Source organism: Aquarana catesbeiana, linkage group LG04, assembly GCF_042186555.1.
Source record: "Aquarana catesbeiana isolate 2022-GZ linkage group LG04, ASM4218655v1, whole genome shotgun sequence".
Lineage (NCBI taxonomy): Eukaryota > Metazoa > Chordata > Amphibia > Anura > Ranidae > Aquarana > Aquarana catesbeiana.
The window spans coordinates 126,888,143-126,905,328 of NC_133327.1; the positions used below are offsets into that span (position 1 = coordinate 126,888,143).

At 42.6% G+C, this 17,186-nt stretch overlaps 1 protein-coding gene across 2 annotated transcripts in view; it reads right to left on the reverse strand.

Moving 5' to 3' along the window:
- The window catches only part of LOC141139452 (serotransferrin-A-like), a 32,930-nt gene extending 24,370 nt beyond the window's left edge, over positions 1–8,560 (reverse strand). For both annotated transcript variants that reach the window (XM_073625547.1, XM_073625546.1), the window contains exons 1-2: positions 8,468–8,560; positions 5,590–5,732 (exon numbers count right to left, since the gene is read on the reverse strand). In XM_073625547.1, the coding sequence (XP_073481648.1) occupies positions 5,590–5,732; positions 8,468–8,510 (186 nt within the window). In that variant the 5' untranslated portion in view covers positions 8,511–8,560. The remainder of the gene's footprint in view (positions 1–5,589; positions 5,733–8,467) is intronic.
- Between the last annotated feature and the right edge of the window lie 8,626 nt (positions 8,561–17,186).

A 17,186-nucleotide genomic window follows, 5' to 3' on the forward strand; every position in this document is an offset into this window, starting at 1 on the left:
AGTTCAGAGGATTTGGGCCAGTTTGAGCTATGGTTGTTAAGTCTATGGGTACCTTTGGATCAGGGCTGGCCAATGAGTCTTCAGTAAAAGTTAGTGAAACAATATTCAGGAACCAGGATTGGGCGTTTTGCTTAATGCCCTGTTTAAACTCACTGAGCGACGTATTAGAAACCCTGTACCAACACTGGTTAGAGCTTCCCCGTTACTCTCAGAATATCCTCAGTTCTTTATGACTTGAATTTCAGTATCCACAAACATCGTTCTGAGAGTCTGGTCCATGTTACATGAATCACACAATTTGTGAAGCCTTTTTAGTTGCACAATCATGCTACAAATCTCTCACACTATAATACCCTAAAGATGTTCTATTGGATTCAGATCTGGTGACTGGCCTACCATCTCTGTGCCTCAGGAGTGATGGAGATTAATCAAACCAGACAATAATTTTCTAGTGTTTAGCTGTCTAGTTTTGCTGACACGATGCCCACTGCAGCCACAGCTTTCTTTTCTTGGCTAGTAGGAGTGGAACCCAACGTGGTCTTCTGTTGTTGTAACCTATTTGCCTAACATTCTTGTGCATTCTTTAATATGTTTCTACTTGTCACACCTGTAAAGTTTTGTTATCTGAATAACTGTAGCCTGTCTGACAGATTGAAGCAGTCTGGCCAACAATTCTGAGTAAAGTCTAGATAGCTGCTGCTCAGTAACTTCTGCCAAGTTGTTACTCCATTTGGAGAGTTCAATACAAGTTCTAATATAGATCTGTGAAGTCAGTGTTTTCTCTGGTCCATCCAAGTTTATTCTGTTTTTAGCCCTGGTGAAAAGGGAGTTGTATTGCCCCTAAATGCGTTGGTTGTTTTATAGGACTAACAACAATTACATTATTTGGGACTCTTTCTTCTGGTTTTGACCTGGCACTTCTTTCTGTATTTCTATAGCTTAAGCTACTGTTGGGTGCCCACTGAGGGACATCTTGTTGTGGAGGAACTGCTTCACCAATGCTTATGAATTTGTTTGAAGTTTTCCTTCATCTGATTACACGTGCAAGTCTAATGCCGTGTACACACGGGCAGACTTTTCGACCGGACTGGTCCGGCTAACTTTTGACGGACTTCTGACGGACTTTTGACAGACTTCCGATGGACTTTTGAATGAACGGACTTGGCTACACACGATCACACTAAAGTCCGACGGATTCGTACGTGATGACGTACGACCGGACTAAAATAAGGAAGTTGATAGCCAGTAGCCAATAGCTGCCCTAGCGTGGGTTTTCGTCCGTCGGACTAGCATACAGACGAGCGCATTTTTCCGCCGGACTCGAGTCCGTCTGACAAATTTGAAACATGTTCCAAATCTAAAGTCCATCAGATTTTTGCCAAAAAAGTCCACTGCAGGTCCGATGGAGCCGACACATGTTCGGATTGTCCGCCAGATTCGGTACGTCGGACCAGTCTGGTCGAAAAGTCCGCCTGTGTGTACACGGCATAAAAGCTCCCAGTGCCCCCTTGGGTATGTTGTTCTGAACTCAGTGTACATTTTCACCTTTTGTTGGTTTTCTCGAAACACTTTGTCCCACCTTTAGTCATGATATCTATGTTACCTTGCATTGGCACTTCGCCTGTAGCCAGTCAAAAGTCTTAAATTAGACGTCATCCCGTGTAAAAGAATTACAAAAGCACAGAAACAGACATTGCTGCTGGACACCGTGAAGTACGCTGGACATGGCAATGATTCTCATTTATGGTGAGTGCTACATCAACCTTTCAACAAAGCACAGAAGGATTTTGTCCAAGTAAACAGGTAAATCTTCATCTAGCCCTTTACATGCTAAAGCTAATGTGCTCATTTTTGGGGAATCTAATTATTAGCTTATTGTTTATACAGTACATCGGCACTTAGTGCCATCTGTGCTTAGAACAGGCAGGCTTGTAGGCATTTTACTGCACCTCATTGGACCCTCAGCACAAGTTAGAAGCTTAAATATTTTGGGTAATTGCTATTTGGGGAATATCTAATTAAATTAATTTTTAGCTAAACATTCTAACACTACTGCAAACAATTTTCATGGTGGCCTTCAAATGAATACATATACACTGTGTTGACAAAACTATTGGGATGCGTGTATTTACACATACAAGAATTTTAAGGGCATCCCAATCTTAGTCCGTAGGGTTCAGTATTGAGTTGGCCCACCCTTTGCAACTATAACAGCTTCAACTCTTCTGGGAGGACTGTCCACAGGGTTTAGGAGTGTGTCTATGGGAATGTTTGACCATGCTTCCAGAAGCGCATTTGTGAGGTCAGGCATTGATGTTGGACGAGAAGGCCTGGCTCACAGTCTCCGCTCTTCATCCCAAAAGTGTTCTATCAAGTTGAGATCAGGACTCTCGGCAAGCCAGTCAAATTCCCCCACCCCAAACTCGCACATCCATGTCTTTATGGATTTTGATTTGTGCACTGGTGATCATGTTGGAACAGGAAGGGACCATCCCCAAACTGTTCCTACAAAGTTGGGAGCATGAAATTGTCCAAAATGTCTTGGTATGCGCCTTAAAAGTTTCCTTCACTGGAACTAAGAGGCCAAGCCCAACCGCTGAAAAACAACCCTGCACAATAATCTCCCATCCACTGAAGGATTTGGATCAGTGCACAAAGCAAGGTCCATAAAGACATGGATGAGCGAGTTTGGGGTGGAGGAACTTGACTGGTCTGACCTCAACCTGAAAAAACACCTTTTGGATGAATTAGACTGAAGACTGCGAGCCAGGCCTTCTCATCCACATCAGTATATTGCAGTTACCAGTGGTAGCTGCATTCACCTTCTTTTTTTAGTTTTTTCCCTTTATTTTCACCTGGTGATCCTGCCAGTAATAGATTTCCTGTTTTAGAGTGGCTCCTCTATCTATGGAGGAGCAACGGACACAGCCTTGGACAGCAGCATTGTCTGGGTAGTGTTAGACTAGTAGATTTAGATGGACATTACATGACTGACTAGAAATTTCTTGATGACTTTTAAGTTATAGAAACTGTTTTTTTTTTTCTTTTGGGATAAAGGTTTTAAGTTAATGATTAAAAGTTGACCATTGTAAGCACTCCTGTCAGTGTTAAATGGATTGTCTCCACTCCATAGCTGACACTTTTGCTTCACAGCATGGTCTGTTAAAGTAAGTTGAAAAATAACAGTAGGATGAACAGGCGAAAAAAATAGGTTATGGGGAGACTCACAAAAAGTTTACATTTTCAGCAATTTTACACTTTGAATGACAATTACTCAGTTATGCAAAACTGTACTTAAATTAAATTTTTATCATTTTTTGAGACAGATAGAGCTTTTTTGGGGGGTATTTAAGCACCACTGGGTATTTTCTTTTTTTCTACATAAATGAAAAAATACCAAATTTAGAAAAAAAATAAACCCACGCTTTTCCTAGTTTCTGTTATAAAATTTTGCAAATAATCTTTCTTCGTAAATTTTGACCAAAATGTATTCGGCTACATTTCTTTGGTAAAACGAAAAAAAAAAGAGTGTATGTTATTTATTCTGTGTGAACGTTAGACAAAGTACAAGCTATGAATATATTATTTTACATAAAGTTGCCAATTAAAAGGATATTTCTAACACACATCATAGGCATACTTAGAACTACACCAAAAGTGCATTCTGCTACTCATCTCAAGTATGACAATGCCACATCTGTGAGACCTTTTCACAGTCTGACCATATAAAGGGGCCCACAATCCAAGGAGTAACTTCATGTGTTCCCATGGGGGTGTAAATTACACAATAATTTCCTGACTACCTATCACATTTTTTGTAGCTCTGGAGTACCAGGACAGTGCAAACACATACAAAATGACCACATTTTGGAGAATAAACATAACAATGTATTTTTAAGAGGCTTGGAGAGTCTTTTGAAGACTTGATTTTTTTGTTACAAGTTTTTGGAAAATGGTGATGCTCAGAGACACTGTTGCTGGCTTACATTAGTGTGGCGACAAAGCAACTGGTGTGGCGGTGATAAGGAACACTGTTGCTGGCATACACTGGTCTGGTGACACTGGGACAGGTGTTGGGGTGATCAGGGACACTGTAACTGGTATGGTGGTGACTAGGGACAATATGACTGGTGTGGCAGTAAATGGGGGCAACATGACTGGTATGGTGGTGATTAGGAACAAAGACTGGTGGTGACCAGGGATATTGACTGGAAGCACTGGTATGGGGACATTGTACTTCTGTGACAATGATCAGAAACAATGGCTGGTGGCATGGACATACAGTGATATCAGAGCAGCCATCCATTGCACATGATCACCATAGTGACATGGCACTTGCTCTGGTGACAATATGTAAAAAAAAATAATTATAATGTTTTTATATTTTATATTTTGTTTACACTTTTTTTTGCATACTGTCACCAGAGCAGTGCAGTAAGCATAGGGACATGTACTGCTCTTGGGGGTGATCAGGATTTTTTTTTCCACTATGATTGCTTATTACAGTTTTGACCACTGTATAAGCAGTCATTTCTATCTGCTTGATGCCATCCATTCATGATGCCATTGTTAACTATTGTGATTTCTGTGATTGGCCATAGCTGTCACATGGTACAGGGCCACTCAGATTCACACAGAGATCACAGTAGTAAGCAATGGTGTCATGAATGGCAGCCATTGTTTACTATTTTTCATGTCATGGCCCGGCGGTGTAGCGTACATATTTTATTGCACAAGTGCCACTGCCAACCCATCTGTCACACTGTTCAGACACCAACCCAAAATGGAGCCAATGGAGCCATTTGGGCTTTTTCTGTTGAATACATTTAATACATTTCTTAAACTATGCATGCAAATCTTGGCACCTCTTATTTGAAGTCTGTTTGTTTTTTCACCATAAATGTCTGCCTCTTGTTCCAAAAGTCTCCAATCAATTGTTTGGGGACATTAAAAATGGGGGCATGCTTTCTTGGGTACTACAAATGGGGGTCTGATTTTTTTTTGGGGTGTGTGATTAAACTGGGTGTGGTCAGTAGGGTGTACCTGGATTTAATTTTAAAATTCCGGTAAAACTAAATTACAGTTTCCATATTCTCTCTGTACAGGTTTTCTTTAATGCTCTGATTTAATTTTGGTAACCACCTGCTGCAAGGTGCAGATTGTATATATGATGTTACAAGAAAGCCCAGGACTAGGGTATCTTATCACATGTACAATATTTTTCTGCAATGCAGCACAACAATAGTAGCAGCCAGGTTGGATTTACCTCTTAATTTTAGGCACTTATGTTTTTCTACTGAAGTTATTGGAGTTGCATGAAGGCACACATTGAGGTGCATTGCTACGCCATGTGTATTGAATTTTATCAGATTGATTCTAAGTGAAGTGGATGTCCCAAGTGAACTTTTCCACCCAAACATCTAAAAATAGATATTATAATTATAACTCAGGAATTAGTTTTGTGCTTTGCGTATGTATACAAAAGCTGAGATCTGGTTTGTGCCATGCATGTAGGCCCTTGGCAAAAAGCCTTTGGAAAACAACTGCTTCATTTTATTTCCTTTTGAAAAATTGCAAAATGTAACTCACCAATATCAGTTGAACACAGTGTTCCACAGACAGAGCTGCTATACATGTTATGGCCTCTCCACTGACAGAACTCCAGGCATCACATTTTCTCTTCTCTGGTGCATTGTGTGTACACCACCGCACCTGTGCTACAGCAGAGCTGCCTGTCAGGGTAAATAAGAACATATGTTAGAATTGTTTCAACAAGAATTATCTTTCCTAGCTGTCTTGGAGTCTGTTGCCATTAGGCGCCTTGGGCAGTCCATTGCAGGTCAATGACTGAGAAACCATTGGATCTGCATGAAAGGCAGGGAACTAGTGTTATCAGAAGAAGGGATGAGCAATGGCAGCATTCACACCTCCACAGTACAGTTTTCCATTAAAAGAAACACACCAAGTGCTGCTATTACGTGGCTTCCAGCAGACTATATTCCAAGTACAGTAAAACCTTGGTTTGAGAGTAACTTGGTTTGAGAGCGTTTTGCAAGACAAGCTATTTTTTTTATAAACTCTGACTTGATATACAAGCGATGTCTTGATATACAAGTAGCGTCATGTCACAACTGAGTATAAAAGAGAAGAGTGGCACCTCTAAGTGTAGCAATATGGTTACATTTAATGAATATGCAACATTAAGCAACTCACATGATTGATGTTTAAAAAAGGCACATCTAAGTATGCAGGCATTTGGGATAAAGCTGTCCACATAAACCATCCTCCTCACCGCCATCGACGTCATCCCACTCTGCGCTCCACGAGCGGTTCAAGTCACGCTTTCTGATCACTCTACTGCAGGGTAGTCTTGTAGACTGACAGCAGTGAGAGCCGGCAGTGTGGAGGATGGTCTATGTGGACAGCTTTACCCTGGATGCCTGCATACTTAGATGTGCCTCTCTTAATCATCATCCATGTGAGTTGCTAAATGTTGTACCTTCATTAAATGTAAATAAAATAAGGATGCAGCGCTAATGAAATAATATAAAAAAATATATATAAATCCAAAAAGAGTGATGGTGAAAAAACTCTCAAAAAATATTGTGATATCTGCCTCAGTTTTCTATGTGAGATTTTTTTCACCATTACTCTCATCTTCATTTTTTATTTATTTTTTATTTCCAACTAATATTTTTGTGTTTGTTGTGTTAGAATCAGTTAGGCTATCACCCTCAGTCACTTTTGGTGTGCTAGTTGCCTTAGCTTTTATTTTTTGAGAGTTTTTTCACCATCACTCTTTTTTGGATTTATATATTTTTTTATATTATTTCATTAGCGCTGCATCCTTATTTTATTTTAATTTATTTGAGTTTAGTATTGGACTTTTTGGTGCTGGCAGCTTCTCTATACCCTTCTTCATGTATTCAAAACTCAATGTATTATTTTTTTAGCGCAGCGTTAACCTTCGGTTTTCTTTTATGACTTCATTAAATGTAACCATATTGCTGCACTCTGCTCTTTTATACTCTGTAGCGCCTGCTGGATTTTGCTTCTAATCCCCTTTTGGAGGCTGCCATTTGTAGATGGACATTTTATGGTTACACAATCTATCACTTTGCTAGAATCTTTTTATATGGACTATAAACGGAAGAACTTGTGAATAAATAGTTGTGGAACGAATAATTTGAGTTTCCATTATTTATTTTGGGGAAATCTGCTTTAAAATACGAGTGCTTTGGATTACAAGCATGTTTCTGGAACAAATTATGCTCACAATCCAAGGTTTTACTGTACAGTTAGATGATTACTAGTTTATTAATACATTATGTCAAGATAGTAATTTTTTTAAATATCCAGGATTTTGACATCTTCTGGGATGCTTTCTGGGTATTACTGCTAAATAGGTTGCATCTAACTTTCAAAGCACCATTTATTTACTTTGATGATATATAATAAAGCTACAGTATGTTCACAGCTTGGCAAAAAAGTTTATTACTAATTTTAACACACTCATTTTAACATTAGCACAAAAAAATGTACTTTCATCTTCAGAAATACAGGCACTTTAAGCTAATGTTAAGAGAATCAACTCTACTGCTGGTTGTACTATCCCACATGATACCAGTCTGTTGGAAGATATATTAACATATCACCGCTAAAAGTTGGTTCTACGTGAATATTTTTGTTTTGTAGAAGGAGGCCTGATCATTTAACAAAATGTACTGCAACCTTTGGGAACCATTTTTTTTGTTCAAATTTTTTTCTTGAGTGTTACAATTTATAACACAGAGTTACAAAAGAGTAAGGACATAATGCCGAAAAAGTAAATGTAAATAAAAAGTAAATACTGTAAATGATCCAGAATGCATAACAAAGAGCATACAAAGGTATAGTATTTACTATCCATCCATGGTTTCGGTTCGTAAGGAATGCTTATATGAATACATTCTTTTGTAAGATAATTGCATATTGATTAGATCTATGGTTTCAGAAGAGTTGGGTGCCATAGTTTTCGTCCAATGCCTGGCTATCACTGTTTTAGCAGCCACTAACAAGGGGAAGACGACTGTTCTAAGGTTGCAGGGGAATCTCTCTATACCTAGAGGTATGGCTAGGGCAGGATCAGGCCCTGTGATTTTTGAGATCTTTGGAACCATTTCTGAACGTTCTGACTTCAGTAAGCTGAAGTCATATGTGTTTTTAGGGTAACACTTTAAAAATCAGCACACTCATCACTTTTTGTGCTGTTTTATGGAATGAGGCATATTAACTGTGCAGGGACACTGTCAATCCTGTCTAATCCTGACCTTGCACTGCATGTGCAGTAATTTAAAAATAATTTCCAGTAGGTACATCAGTGAACACTGTGCAGTGCCGACCCCTGTAACAGGCTAAATGAACCTCATTCAAGCAACAAGTTGGAACAGTAGCCATCAATATACCAAAAGACTGGCATCTCACTTACCTAGCATGACAAGACAAAGGACTGCTGAGATGTAGAAAGACATTCTTCTTTGTCTCTGAAGATGAAATGTGAGCACACAAAGGTAGGGAAGATTTTATGTACCTGGAATGTTTACTTAACAGATCTTCTTAAACCTATCTAACTGTTCGTTCCCATAACAAGTCATTTTATACGGCAGTTTATGTTTTCCTGCATGTTAGATCACACTTAAAATACAAAATTGAATACACCGCAGCTTACCAATTCATAGATGAGGTGGTTGCATGAGTTCACTTTTTTTTACTTTATTTTCACCTGATGATCCAGCCATTTAGTCTGTTGTTTTTCAACTTCCCTTAACTGACCAAGCTGTCCAGCAAAAGTGGTAGTTAGAGGGTTGAAATAAACCATTTAAGAATGACAGTGGTGCTTAAAATGGTTAGCTTTGATTCGTTTATGTAAAATCTTTATCCCAAAAGGGGAAAAAAACTGCTGTAACTGCTTGCAAAGTGTTAGCTAGAGTTCAGCTTTAATCTTTTAGGTGTTAGCTAGAGTTCAGCTTTAATCTTTTAGTCAAGTCTATCTAAGTCTGCTAGTGCATCCAACACTACGCCCCCCCCCCCCCCCCCCATGTTTGACAATGCTGCTGACCAAGGCTGCCTCTGCTTCTCCTCCATCCAGAATGTAGACACTCTAATGCCCCGTACACATGGTCAGAATTTCTGACAGAAAAAGTCCGATGGGAGCTTTTGGTCAGATATTCTGACCGTGTGTATGCCCCATCTGGCTTTTTCTGTCGGCATTTCCAACAGACTTAGATAGAGAACATGTTCTAAATTTTTCCGTTGGAAATGCTGACGGAGGTTATCCCGTTGGCAAATCCGACCGTGTGTACACGGCATTAGGCTTCATTCACACCAGGCGGATCCGCTGCCACGGAGTCCGCCAGAGTCCGCCAGCTCAGCGGGAGATCTCTCCGTTGATCTCCGCTGAGCCGGCGGATGACAGGTCCCTCTCTGCTCACTGAGCAGGGAGGGGCTTGTCGAGCGCCGATGCTTGCTATGGAGAGATCGCACGAAAATGGTCAGCATGTCGTTTTCATCAAATCTCACCCGATCCGATCCGCCAGCGATGGATGTGAACGTAGGGCCATCCGTCTGATTTGGGTGGATCGGGTTGGATGTCAGCGGACATGTCACCGCTGACATCCGTCGTTCCATAGACTAACATGGAGCGCCTGTTCAGGTCCGCCGACAAAACTGAAAGGCGGACCTGAACGGTCCAACAGTGTGAAAGGGGCCTAAGGCTACTTCTAGATGGGCGGACTCCGGCAGTGGATCTGCCTGCTCAGCTGGGAATCTGTCACCTGATCCCTGCTGAGCAGGAGGATGGCATAAGCGGAGTGGACACAGACACATTCCGCTTTCCTCTATGGGGTGGTCGGATGGAAACAGACCACCTGTCTGTTTCCATCCGATTGTCATCTGATCCGCCAGATGAATAGGGAACGGATCAACCATCCATCTGTTTTTAGCTGACAGGATCTGATTGGATATGACACAATGGGGTGGATTAATAAATATTTGTTTGTCTCAACAGGGGCACAGCCAATCAGCTTTTACATTTTCATTTTCTAAGCAGTGTGGTTAAAATTAAAGATAGAAGCTGATTGCTTGTTATGGGCAAGTGTATCAGTTGATTCAGAACTTGTCTTAGACATGTTTTATCTTTAAAACACACAGCCAAACAGAGCTGAGCAAATATCGGAAAATCAGTTGCCAGTAAATCCGAGGGGACCCCATTATTTGTATATGTGAACTAAGGATCTCATTTTTACCAGAGGTTATGAGATGGAAATCCCCAGCCTTATGATGTAATTGCCAAAATAGGGAGCCTAAAGCCTTATTAGGTGCCCTCTGTAGTAGTTATTAGGGCAGCAAGCATACCTGAAGGTGTTTGGTGCACAGGCTTTTTGTTAGTGGGAAGCAGGGGCATAGTGTGGGTTGTCAGCGCCTGGGGCAAAACAAGTCCCCCTAACCTGCAGACTTTTAGCATTCCCTGAGTCCCTTCCACTAGTACAGTAGTTCTAACCTACCTGATTCCTACGCTGACCTACCAGATTACTACACTGACCTACCTGACCATTACATTGACCTACCTTCCCCTACACTGACCTACCTGACCCCTACACTGACCCACCTGACCCCTAAACAAACCTACCTGACCATTACACTGACCTACCTGACCACTACACTGACCCCTACACTAACCTACCTGACCATTACACTAACCTACAGTACCTGACCCCTACACTAACCTACCTGACCCCTACACTGTCCTACCTGTCACCTACACTGACCTACCTGACACCTACAATGACCTACCTGACACCTACAATGACCTACCTGACACCTACACTGACCAACTTGACCCCTATAATGACCTACCTGACACCTACACTGACCTACCTGACATCTACACTGACCTACCTGACATCTACACTGACCTACCTGACCATTACACTGACCTACCTGACATCTACACTGACCTACCTGACACCTACACTGACCTACCTGACCATTACACTGACCTACCTGACATCTACACTGACCTACCTGACCATTACACCAACACTGACTGATTCCTACTTCCTTCACCACTTACACCCCCCCACCCCCACACACAGTACAATGTAGATCGGTAGATCCATCATCCTCCTCACCTCTCAATGGCCTCATCATCTGTTTGATCAGAGCTCTCCCCAGCACCAGGTGGGCAGTATTGTTATGGGGCGTACACATAGTCGGACTTTTTGGCTACAAAAGTCCGACAGCCTGTCCGACAGACTTTCGACAGACTTTCGACGGACTTTTGGCGGACTTTAAACGGACTTTCTAACGACCGGACTTGCCTACACACGATCACACCAAAGTCCAACGGATTTGTACGTGATGACGTACACTGGACTAAAATAAGGAAGTTGATAGCCAGTAGCCAATAGCTACCCTAGCGTCAGTTTTTGTCCGTCGGACTAGCATACAGACGAGCGGATTTCTGAGTCCGGCGGAGTTGCGACGTAAAGATTAGAAGCAAGTTCCAAATCTAAAGTCCGTCAGATTTGCGACTGGAAAAGTCCGCTGAAAGTCCGGGGAAGCCCACACACGATCGGATTGTCCGCCGGATTTGGTCTGTCGGCGTCCGTCTGACTTTTGTAGCCGAAAAGTCCGACCGTGTGTACGCCCCATAAGAGTCCCCACCATCCAGCCACTCCTTGGTATCCCCACCACCGCTGAAAGTTCAGCTAGCAGCCACTGCACCTCTCTCATGCTCATGATCTGCTTCAAGCACCACCCCCCCCCCCCCCCCCCGCTGTTCCACAGGCCATACCAGAGGGACAGGCTGGACCAAAGTAGTCCCAGGGCAGGGGAAGCTGAAACAGGGTGCCGCGGAGAGCAATGCACCAATGCCTAACCGGAGGAGTAGCAGTCTGGGGGAAGCAATAAGCTGCAGCACAGACCCTGGGGGCGGCAGAGGAATAAATTTGTGCCTGCCTAAATGTTGCGCCTGGGGCAAGATGACCATCTGCCCCTCCACGATACGCCACCGGTGGGAACCCTCATAAAAAATGTGCTGTCCCCTTTAAGTGAAAACTAATTTACAAACCAATACTCATGGTTGAAACCAAAAAAAATATATATATACATATAGAGAGAGAGAGAGCGAGAGGAAATCTGTGAAACCTGTGTAAATTCATATCTCCATATAAATCACTACTTAATATTAAAAATGCATAGACAAATCACACATTCAAAGTCCATGACCAATGAATTCATAATTCAACAAAATGGGGTTGATTTACTAAAACTGGAGAGTGCAAAATCTGGTGTAGCTGTGCATAGTAGCCAATCAGCTTCTAACTTGCTCCACTTGCTCAATTAATTGTTGACCAAAAAAAAATGGAAGCTGATTGATTTCTATGTACAGCTGTATCAGAGTTTTAGTTACATAGTTACATAGTTACATAGTAGGTTAGGTGAGGTTAAAAAAAGACACATCAAGTCCAACCTATGTATGTGACTATATGTCAGTATTACATTGTATATCCCTGTATGTTGCGGTTATTCAGGTGCTTATCTAATGGTTTTTTGAATCTATCGATGCTCCCCCACTGAAACCACCACCTGTGGAAGGGAATTCCACATCCTTGCCGCTTTACAGTAAAGAACCCTCTACGTAGTTTAGGGTTAAACCTCATTTCTTCTAATTTTAATGAGTGGCCACGAGTCTTGTTAAACTCCCTTCCTGAAAAAGTTTTATCCCTATTGTGGGGTCACCAGTACGGTATTTATAAATTGAAATCATATCCCCTCTCAAGCGTCTCTTCTCCAGAGAGAATAAGTTCAGTGCTTAAAACTTTTCCTCATAACTAATATCCTCCAGACACTTTATTAGCTTTGTTGCCCTTCTTTCTACTCGCTCCATTTCCAGTACATCCTTCCTGAGGACTGGTGCCCAGAACTAGACAGCATACTCCAGGTGAGGCCAGAGTCTTGTAGAGCGGGAGAATTATCATTTTATCTCCTGGAGTTGATCCCCTTTTTAATGCATGCCAATATTCTATTTGCCTTGTTAGCAGCAGCTTGGCATTGCATGCCATTGCTGAGCCTATCATCTACTAGGACCCCCAGGTCATTTTCCATCCTAGATTCCCCCAGAGGTTCTTCCCCCAGTGTATAGATTACATTCATATTTTTGCCACCCAAATGCATTATTTTATATTTTTCTACATTAAACCTCATTTGCCATGTAGTTGTTCAGATCGTTTTGCAAGGTTTCCACATCCTGCAGAGAATTTATTTACCCCATCCTCCAGGTTGTTTATGAACAAATAAAATAGGATTGGTCCCAGCACAGAACCCTGGGGGACCCCACTACCCACCCCTGACCATTCGGAGTACTCCCCATTTATCACCAACCTCTGAACTCACCCTTGTAGCCAGTTTTCAATCCATGTACTCACCCTATGGTCCATGCCAACAGACCTTATTGTGTACAGTAATAGGGAACAGTTCCCCACGTTTATGGGGAACTGTGTCAAATGCTTTTGCAAAATCCAGATACACCACATCTACGGGCCTTCCTTTTTCTTTCACGCTCCAGTTTTAGTAAATCAACCCCAGAGTGTTCATGTGCCTTCAAAGTGCTCTGTGCTCAAAAATGCAAAGGTGCTCCAGTGCAATATTAATATTAAAGAGGAGCTCCAGTCTCCAGTGACAAAAATAAAAGTCAGCAGCTACAAAAACTGAAACTGCTGACTTTCAAAAAGCAGCCACCTGTCCCATGATCCAGCGATGTGCGCTATTCGGTCCAGTATTCAGGATTAAATTGCAGCAGTCCTGTAGCCACAATAACTAAGCACAAGATTTCATTATGCGAGTATAACTATTTGTAATACCCATTGTTCTGCCTGTGTCAAAAGTAATATCTGATGAAACATGAAATTGGTCACAGACAAAAAACAAGATTTAAAGCATAAGTGTAGCTAAAATTAAAAACAGAAAAATCAGCACAAGAGAAATAATGTACAGTCAGTAGGATGTGTCCCTTGCACTGAATCCTATTCTTTCTGTTAAAATTCTCCTCCATCCCTGCCCCCCCCCAACGCAACAATCCTCCAGTGCAGCGGGGGTTAAGACAACTAAGGTGCTGTCAATGGCTCTCATCAAGAGAGTATGACTGTGCCCTCCCTTTCTGCTCATCCCTGCCATTTATAAAATTCATACTACAGCTTCTATAAAAGAAGCAGTAGGTTTTTTTGTTACTCAGATGTGGGTTACAGTTGACACCATCCCCAATATGTCAAATCGAAAATTATTTTAAACCTCTTATGGGATTTTGTTGGCAATTGCGGGTAAAATCCCATAAGAGGTTTAAAATAATATTCTATAAAAGAAGCAGAATCTATGAATGGATAACGGGCAGATGATTGAAAGGTCCACTTCCTCCATTCAGGCCTGGTTCACACCTATGCATTTTTTAGTGCGTTTTCAGTTTTGCAGAAACACACTACAGTCCATTTAACATGGTTTCCTATGGATGAAGTTCACATCTGTGCATTTTACGGAAAGGGTCAGGGACTTTTTTCTGGTCTTTGGTTCCATAGACTTTTATGGATCAAAAAATGTGTATTGAAAAACACAAAATGCACCTGAAATATGCAAACTGCAACCTGCATAGGTTTGATCCAGGCCTTAAAAATCATGTTTCATTCATAAAAACTGTAGTACAGCTTCTATGAATGGAGGAGCTGGGTGGAAAGGACAGGCATAATCAGGCTCTCTTGATGAGAGACTTCAACAGCACCTTAGTTCTATTAACTCCTGCTGCACCAGAGGATTACAGCACTAGGGTGAGAGGGGAGTTGCAGGGACAGATGAGAATTTCAACAGTGGAATCAGCAGGGGCACATTCAACTGACTGTAACTTATTTCCCTTGTGCTGATTTTTCTGTTTTTAATTTTAGCTTTCATGTTTCATCGGTTTTTGTGACAGCCCCTTAATTCCATTAACTGGGGTGGGGGAGCAAGGACAGAGGAGGATTTTAAGGCCCCTTTCACACTGGGGCGGTGGGGGCGACGGCGGTACAACAGCGCTATTTTTAGCGCTGCTGTACCATCGTTCTTGCAGCGGTATTCGGCCGCTAGCGGTGAGGTTTTAACCCCCACTGGCGGCCGAAAAAGGGTTAAAATCCCTCGTACAGCGCGGCTATAGGTATTGCCGCGGTATAGCCGCGCTGTCCCATTGATTTCAATGGGCAGGAGCGGTTTAGGAGCGGTGAATACACCGCTCCTTCACCGCTCCAAAGAAGCGGTTTGCAGGACTTTTTTCACCGTCCTGCCAGCGCACCGCTTCAGTGTGAAAGCCCTCGGGCTTTCACACTGAACAAACAGCGGAGGCTGTTTAGGGGCGGTTTGCAGGCGGTATTTTTAGCGCAATACCGCCTGCAAACCGCCTCAGTGTGAAAGGGGCCTTACTGAAAGAAGAGGAATGAGCACAAGGGAGACATCCTACGGACTGTACATGATGTTCCTTGTGCTGATTTTTCTGTTTATTATAAGACCAGGGCAGATAGAAGATATAGATATATAGCTGTGTATAGCTTCTAGCTTTCGTTTTCATATCATTTTCATATCTAAGAATATCTAAGGCTATGTTCACACTATTCTGACACTGAAGTTGCAGACTTCTGATCCGACTTTGCCCTGCGACTTCATGCCTGACTTCCATTCAACTTCAATGAACGGGATCCGACTTTGAGTCTGATATGGATCTTGAGGGGGAACCCCACGCCGCCCCCAAAAAAAGCGGCATGGGGTCCCTTCCCCAAGACCATACTAGACCCTTCAGATCTGGTATGGATTTTAAGGGGAACCCCCACACCAAAATTATTAAAAAAAAGGGCAGGGGGCCCACCACCCCAAAATCCATACCAGACCCTTATCTTAGGATGCAGCCCGGCAGGTCAGAAAAAGGGGAGGGCAAGCAAACATCCCCCCTCCCCCTTCCGGGCCTTACCAGGCCACATTCCCTCATCATGTGTAAACCAGTGTGAACTGGCCCTTAGCCCCTGTTCACTTTGGGACGATTTGACATGTGATTTGATATGTCAAATTGCATGCCAAATTGCAGCCTTTTGCCGGCAGCGGCACCATTCGTATCGGAAGTTTCTGCACTACTTTTGGTGACTTCAAGGGCGATTTCAATAAACATCTGTGCATGAACCTGCACAGATGTCTTTCAAATCGCCCCTGAACTCGCAATGAAATGCGGCTCTGAAATCATGCGGGTTCAGCTGAAATCGCACGATTTCAAACCCTCCTTCAATGTGAACGAGGGCTTAACCGAACAAGCTGAAGATAGAAGCTGATTATTGAGCACAGTTGCTCCAATTTCTGTCTGGAGTCTGTATTCAGTTTTAGTAAATTCCCCCTTTAGGCTCCTTTCACACGGCAGGCCCGCTCAGATTCGCCTGTCCGTTTTTCAGGTGGATCCGAGCAGGCAATCCATTGACATCCTATAGGCAGGCAGGTGTCAGCGGAGATGTGTCCACTGACACCCGTCTGCCATCCAATCCGCTAAAATCAGATGTATGGCAATACGTTCGCCATCCGTCTTATCGGATCGATTGAGATCTAATGAAAACAAACATGCTGTCCGTTTTCGTCCGATCTCTCCATAGGAATCAGCGGCGCTCTAACAGGCCCCTCCCCGCTCAGTGAGCAGAGACGGACCTGTCATCCGCTGACTCGGCGGAGATCAACCGAGAGATCTCATGCTGAGCTGGCGGACTCCGCTGAAACGGATCCGCCTTGTGTGAATGAGGCCTTAGGCTTTAAATTGGTAATGCCCCACAAATAAAACATGTTGTTTTCCTTGTGTTGTCGTCTAACCAGCTTCTTGTTGAAATTTCAGGGTGCAGGATAATCAATAAGAGGAACTTTGCATTCTGCCATTCTTTAAAGCGGTTGTATAGTCTTTTTTTTTTACTTTTACCTACAGGTAAGCCTATAATAAGGCTTACCTGTAGGTAAAAAAAATATCTCCTAAACCTTTATGGTTTAGAAGATATTCCCCTTGCTATGCGCCGCTGACTGCAGCGGCGCATGCGCACAGGGGATTCTCGACTGAAGCCCGGCAGCTGCCGGACCTTGCCGAGTAAGAAATCTCCCGCGCGCATGCG